The sequence below is a fragment of the Chaetodon trifascialis genome, chromosome 7 (assembly GCF_039877785.1).
Source record: "Chaetodon trifascialis isolate fChaTrf1 chromosome 7, fChaTrf1.hap1, whole genome shotgun sequence".
Lineage (NCBI taxonomy): Eukaryota > Metazoa > Chordata > Actinopteri > Chaetodontiformes > Chaetodontidae > Chaetodon > Chaetodon trifascialis.
The window spans coordinates 26,185,008-26,192,349 of record NC_092062.1 but is presented as its reverse complement, the minus strand read 5'-3'; the positions used below and the strand labels follow the sequence as shown (position 1 = coordinate 26,192,349).

The following is a 7,342-nucleotide window of genomic DNA, read 5'->3' as shown; positions in this document are numbered from 1 at the left end:
CAAAAACTGAGACGTGGTCCGATATTCAGCCTTCAGACCTGGTTTCTCTTCACTTTGTAAGCACAGGTTTGTTCAACGTGTTTCAGACCGACTTAACGTGAGGGGCAGTACTCTGAATTAAAACATACAGAGTAAGCAGAAAAAATTCATTCTTCAAAAGAAGCTGATGTGAAATTATCTCATGATGGAAAAGTCTTACTAACGACTTCTTAAATGAGCTTTTTTTCAATGCAGCTTTTTCAAGTGGAAATGATGATGAGGAAGATTTGAACAAGCTGCTGCCGGTGGAACAGAAGTACATTTACTCAAGTACTGTACTTCAGTACAAATTTGAGGTACTTTCCACTTCCACACCATCTCAGAGGCAAATACTTTTTACTCCACTACATTTATCTGAAAGCTTTAGCTACTTCACAAATTGAGGTTTTTGCACACAAACATAAGAAGATCTTCTAAAATATGACGTTTTGTTAGAAACTAAATTACCCAACAGTTTATACAAGTGCAGCTGAAAGGATTGGCCGATTGATCAATTAGATTGACAGAAAATCAGTTTGTTGAAGTCATTTTTCTGTTAAAATCATTTCATGGTTCCAGCTTTACAAACGTGAAGATTTGCTCTTTTAATTAATTTAATGTCTGTATTAACGTTGAGGTTTTCTCTGTTGGTTGGACAAAACAAACTGTGTCACTTTGGACTAAACTGTGCCGGCGTTTCTCAGTATTTTCAGAATATTTACAAACCAAATAATCAGTTAATGAAGAAAACAATCAGCAGACTCAAAGTTTCTGCACCAGTGATGATCTGATCTGCGATCACAGGGGACATTTTTCTGCTTTGAGCACTTTTAATACTGCAGTACTTTCTCCTGATTACTTACATACCTTTACTTCAGAAACGTTTTGATGCAGGACTTTTAACAGTATTTTTACTTCAGTATAGGACCTGAATACTTCCTCCTCCACAGTAACACACATCGACCTCCAGCTGAATTTTCTCTTTTTCTTTTCTGTGCAGATTTGCTTCAGTTTGAGTTTCATCACTTCGTGCAGGTGTTCTCCTCCTCTTCCTCCTCCTCAGCATGCAGAGTGGACACACAGCAAAATGACACTTTCCATTAACATGAAGAAATAATTACCTGAAGACATCAATACCCAGTATACGTTCATTATACGATGAAGATTAAAAAGGGAAAGTTTCCCTCTGCAAGCCTCTAATAGGACTTCCATATTAAAAGTGGCCTCATTTCCAGCTCTTATTATACTCATATTCCATATCTAACCAGGCTGGAGACTCGGCTGCTTATTAAAAAGGCTCATTCTGAAACCACAAATGGAGCCCTTAAGGATAACAGGGACAAACACGGCAGAGGACTAATCCTATCTGGCCAGAATCTGCTTGTAGACACTAGAAGAAACAATAAGCCAGACACGAGTCCTCCAAGTGTTTTCATCCCCCAGCTACACCAGAGGAGGTGGAGAAAGAAAGAAAGAGACGGAGAAGGGGATGATAGCATTACTCACGATCCATTACCACTCCCTGGAGACGCTCTGCATACAGAGCGAAGGAGGGAGGGTGGAGGTGGTGGTGAGGAGCAGGGGGGGGGGGGTCGCTGGTGCGAGGTAGAGGGAGAGAGGTTTGGTTTTGCAGGGTGTTTGTTTGCAGGAGGGCCGGCGGTAAGGCAATATGAAACTTGATTATTCCTTTTCAATAACCGTCTCCCGAGCCTCCCGCGGAGACGTCGCAGGTTGCTGATTAGTTCGTCAAAATAATAGAAGGCTCTTGAATGGCCTTGTTAAGATGTCTAACTCGTGAGCACAGACAGCGGCTGCGATCATTGTTCGCGCTGAAGCACACGATAATGATGGATTGACTGATGCTGAGGGATGTTCCCGCTCAGGCTGCAGACATTATTTAATCAAGTTTGTTTATTTTTAAGGGCAGACAATATACAAAGCGCTGGAGTAACAATACATGAAGATATATATATATATATATTCTAGGCATTAATACAGAGTATGTACATGAAGTATTTACACTGGGCTTGTCTTTCATCCTCTTTGGTTGAAACTTTTTTTCCTGCCTGGTGGTGCCTCAGCTCAGTCTCTGTTTCAGCGCCATCTGTTCGTCTCCTCCTGGAGTTTCACTCACTTTCATCCATCTGTTCCCTCTCGAACCATCTCATACTGGATTTCACTGCAGAGCTTTGATTGTGAAGGTCGCTTGTTAAACATCGCTAATTTGTACAGAAGCTGCTCCTGAGTGTCGCAGGCAGGCCGCAGGTCAGATTTTTTTTTTTTTATGGGTTCATATCTGACAGCAAAACAGACGCCATTAAATGTAAACACACACTTTCACTGCTAATATGTGAGACTTTGTTCCTGTTTCTGAAAAATACTTATATGATACACTGGATTTGACACGTCAGAAACAAACAAGCTTTCCAGGATTTGGATTTGATTTCTTATATACATTTAGTGAAAGACCTCCCGTATCAAAACGTACCCAAAATCAGTGGCTGTACTGTACAAATGACTGTCTGCTGCAGCCAAATCTGAAAAATTGGTTTTCGCTTTCGATGATGTGAAGTGGCCTCTCTTGTCATCATCCGTTTCATTTTCTAATTGCCTTTCGACACAAGTGTCGCCAGCGGAGTCGTATAAAATGCAGCACAACTCAGCTCAGCTCAGCTCAGCTCATGGACCTTTGCGGGGGCTTCAGAGCCCAAATCCCCCCAACAAGCCTTCACCTGATATATACAGTTAGCTCAACACTCATCCATGCATGTCCCTCCATCAGGCTGATCCCACTTCAGATAAACATGAAACGCTTTGGTAAACATGTGACAGGTTTCCAGAGAATGACGGGGGTGGGGGGTGGGGGTGGGGTGAACAGGGGTCGGGCAGGCTGCTAGTCCATCAAGCATCGAGGCTGGAAAAGCTGGGAGAGCTTTACATACTTTTAAACCAAGAGGAACCTGTTTGAAGTAATTACCCCCGATTAGACGAATGGAATTAAAGGAACAAGTGATAGGTCTCAAATCCAAACCTCTCCAGCCTCTGAATCCACTCCCTGGCTGATTCTCACCCGCCTTCAGCCCAGGATGTCCAGGTACACCGGCGGGTTCTTGACCAGGGCCAGCAGGCGGCTGTGGATGTCCTTGATGACCATCCTCTGCTGGGGCTCTCGCTGCCAGCAGCCCTGCATCAGCAGGTACACCTCCTTGGGGCAGGTGCGTGGCCTTTCCAGCTCCCGTCCCTGCGTGATGCATTCAATGGCCTGTTGGGGTGGGAATATAAAAAACAGTGTATTAACAGGATATATTGTATGATCCATGTCCTGGATCACTGCAGGACAAACAAAACAAACGTCAGTTCTCTGGTAATTAAAATTCAACAGAAAACTGATATCTTATTATGTAAATTTCTAAAATTCATACTGTCTGACTTGCTGCACCTCTGGTGGTGTCAAGCAGAGTTTGACCAGTACTGGAATTTAGAGGCTGATACGGATATTTAACATTTTAAACAAAATGTACTTAAGCACATTTGTTCTTTGAGCAAAAGCGAGCAGGTTAACGTGCTCACCACGTAGGTCGGCAGCACGTGTCAAAATGGTAGCATCTGCTAATTAGCGCCCGACACAAAGCATAACATAATTAGTTATTATAAGGCAGGGCTGTACGCTTCCTTCTTTAGGTGGTAGCACTGGTGCTAGCAAGTTAAAAATTTTAGTAGCACACACAGTTTGACTGTTAGTTAACGTGTTTATTGGCTAAATTAATTTGATACTGATAAGAAATTCTAACAATGAAGATTCAGCGTCAGACTCTGTAAATGCTGTAGTAGTACTATTTTCCTCCAAACGGCGTCTTTTATCCTGATTGTCGTGACCTACTGAGGTAGAAACTACAGAAAAATACCTCTTCATTTTGTTTGAGTCTTCTCGTTATTCCTACTTGTTGCGGTTGGTTTGTCACAAATTTGATACAAAAGTCGCGGTTTCCCGGCACAGATCAGCGAGGGCGGGAACGTTTACCCGGAAATGTAGTTATTTTGTACTCAGATTGAGAAGGACAGTACACACTTAGAACTACAACTCCCATGAAGCATTGTTCCAACAACTGACAAACAGGACAAGAGACAGTAATAAAGCCTAGTTTTCCCCACTATTTTTTTAGACATGATACCAGCGCAACGCTGTCGCACTTGTGCTGGTGGATGCATATTTCTCTTCGCACAGAATGATTTTTAGTAGCAAATGCAGCGGACATTGTCGCACTGTACAGCCCTGTAAGGTTTAGAAATTCATCCTCTGGGGGACCATGAATGTCTGGGACAAACTGCAGGGCAATCCATCCAGTCGTCCACGAGACATAAATCAATGAAGTATCAACCTCAAGTCTTGTGCAGCAGATGTTGACATATTTCACTGCAAGGGACAACAATGACCTGCTGTGGGCACGAGAGGGAAAGTCAAAGGATCACCAAAGTGAGGAGGATTCATCCTCTGGGGAACATGAATGCCTGCACAATATTTCATCACAATCCATCAGATAGCAGTTGTGATATTTCAGTGTGAACCCTCAGACTGACACATGGCCGCAAATGGTTTTTCAGTTGTCACAACGTCCTCTTCACTCTGTTTACTTTAGCTTATTAGTTTATTCGTTATTTTGATTTTAAAATCAACATCGCAGAAAAATAGTATCATATGTGTCGGGTTATTTTCCTCCCAAACACAAATCTGCATATATATATATATATATATTTTTTCCTCTTTCTACCGAATCCAAATTTCAGCTAATGCACAAGCTTCCCGCTGGAAAGTGCAGACACGGGCCCTGGGGTCCAGGTGCGTCTGGTTGGGAATCACTGATGGAGCAGTGCTGCTGGAAAGAGAAGCTGCTGAATTTTTAATGCGGTCTTTCATCGCAGCGAGCACCAAACATGACATTACATCCGCTCACCTGCAGAAACTAAAAGGAAAATCTGGGAAGCATTTTTGAATAAACAAACTTTTTGGCACAACAGCCGCAATATCTGCAGATTTATGGTTGTGTCCATTAGCGGAGACCTCGGGGACAAATGAGAGCAGCCAAAATGTGAATAACCTCCAGCTCAGACACTAATGGCTCCGATGACAGATTGAGTTCACACACTGCTGCTGCTCAGTGAATAAATCACTGTCGAGGATGAGAGAGGATTTCACTGCGCTCTCCATTTGAAGGGTTACTGACTCAATCTCTTTCCCATTGTTAACCTTGGCCTGATACAATGAACAGAAGAGGCCTGTCAGCGCAGAGCGGCTTCACTCCAAAATGGCCCGTCGGCCCACAAAAACACTCACAGAGGTCGCCCAAAATGGCTGCTGTCGCCACGGCACGCCAACTCAGGATTTCGGGGTGATTTATCCCCACCACTGTTTAGGCAACACGATAATTTCACCTGTCCCTCATTGGCTGAGACAGATTAGGCTAACAAGGTTAAAGCTCATTGGCCCTGGGCAAAAATGAGAGCCAATGAGATTAGAATTGAGTGGCTGGGAAAAGTGATCTACCCTTCCCTTGAAAGGAGAGAGGGTTTCGGACTGTAATAGCACCGCTGCGGTCGCAACAGAGTCCCACTTCTTGGTGCTCGAGCTGAAAAGGCTAGACTGTACTGCCCTTAATTACTATGAATGTATTGATTGGTTTAAGAGTGCAGAGCAGTGAAAAACTTCAGCAACAAACGCTCTGAAGTCTCCACGACGGCCGTGAAAGAGCTCTGTTCTTCATGTTTAAACTGGCACGGGGTGAAATGAATCGAGAAAGTTAATTTAAGAGATTTAAAGTGGCAATAATCAATATTTTCATACCAAAATGATAATGTTTTACAGTTTACAGATCTTTAAAAGCGAGTTTCAGCTCATTGTTTAACTGTACTGTCCTGTAATATAGGCTGCAACAGATATAGGCACAAATGAATGCTGGATGGCTAAATAAGTTTGCCATATCGACTGAAAAGGTTGTATCTACGCGTGTCCAGAAGTTTAATCTGTTTCTCTGTTTCTATGAATAAAAACAAGAAAAAGGTGCTATTTTTTTAGGGGAGTTACCTCCAAGAGTATTTCAAGTTGTCAGGGTAGCTTTTAGCCTAGCTTTAGCTTTGCTAGCTTGTCTAGGCAGAGTGCATCCACATAGTTTTCTCTAATGCGATGTGTTACAACTCCAAACAAATAGGGGGCAGCATATCACCAGAGTGGCCACTAGCTGCTGCTACTAGCTGCCCTTGACTAGCTAGCTTTGTTTGTAGCTAATGGTCTGATCTGATCTTTGACACACCAGAACTGAATTTCTTGAAACTTTGTTGATAACTTTGTTTAGGTTTAGTTAATTTTGGAACATTTTAAGCTAAAATTCTTACATATTGCGCCTCGTGGTGTGAGGCCATGCAGATAGTTTTGCTTTTCTTTGCTCAGTTTTTGAGGCTGAACAGTTTTCCTTAGGACTACTTTGATCAGAAAAAGGTAAGTGAGAGAATCTTTCTTTTAGTAATTTGGGTGAATGGACCCTTTAAATGGGCTAATGGAGGCTACACAGACACGCTTGTGTGCGTGTTTCCTTTGACGATAACAAATCAACTAAAATGCATCCTGGCAATTAGAAAACGTCGTAGCTATTAACATTCACGTTAACTTTCCCTCCCGACCCACCTCACTGTTGGACAGCTGGTACCAGGGCTGCTTGCCGTAGGTGAAGATCTCCCAGAGGACCACGCCGAAGCTCCAGATGTCGCTCTCAGTGGTGAACTTCCTGTACATGATGCTCTCCGGGGGCATCCAGCGGATCGGCAGCATTGTACGTCCGCCCACCTGAAGAGGAAGACGAGGCTGACTAAACACTGTGTCACTCCCTCCATCGAGGACTTGAACAAAGCTTTTTCCTCATACAAAGGTGTGACTATGCACCCGCATACACTCACTTATCATTGCAACTAATTATACACTTAATCACAACTGTTTGCAATAAACGCCACCAGACATATTTAGCAGAAGTGTTTGAACTTTACACTTCATGGAGAAAAAGCAATAATTCATCGAGGTTTGAGTTAGTAGATCTCCATATTGTAGAGGAGTGGACGGATGGCCTTGGTGGAGGTCTGCGCTCTCTGAGTGTCCTTCTAGTTTTATATGCGAGTGAATGTAAAACATTTTCCCATTGTTGTGTAATGGCAGTCTCGAGGTAAACATTTTGCTTTACTGACGGAAGTAAACAGAAATGGCATCTTTTAGAAACAAACATTTTGAAGCAAACCAAACAGATTCCTATTCCTGTTCATCCTTGAACTACAATACCTACGA

General features: G+C 42.9%; 1 protein-coding gene across 2 annotated transcripts in view; it reads right to left on the bottom strand.

The window, feature by feature from the left end:
• Positions 1-2,304: 2,304 nt before the first annotated feature.
• ntrk1 (neurotrophic tyrosine kinase, receptor, type 1) overlaps positions 2,305-7,342 on the bottom strand; it is a 32,170-nt gene continuing 27,132 nt past the window's right edge. For both annotated transcript variants that reach the window (XM_070967459.1, XM_070967458.1), the window contains 2 exons: positions 6,695-6,853; positions 2,305-3,280 (listed from right to left, as the gene is read on the bottom strand). In XM_070967459.1, coding sequence (XP_070823560.1) covers positions 3,095-3,280; positions 6,695-6,853 — 345 coding nt within the window. In that variant the 3' untranslated portion in view covers positions 2,305-3,094. The remainder of the gene's footprint in view (positions 3,281-6,694; positions 6,854-7,342) is intronic.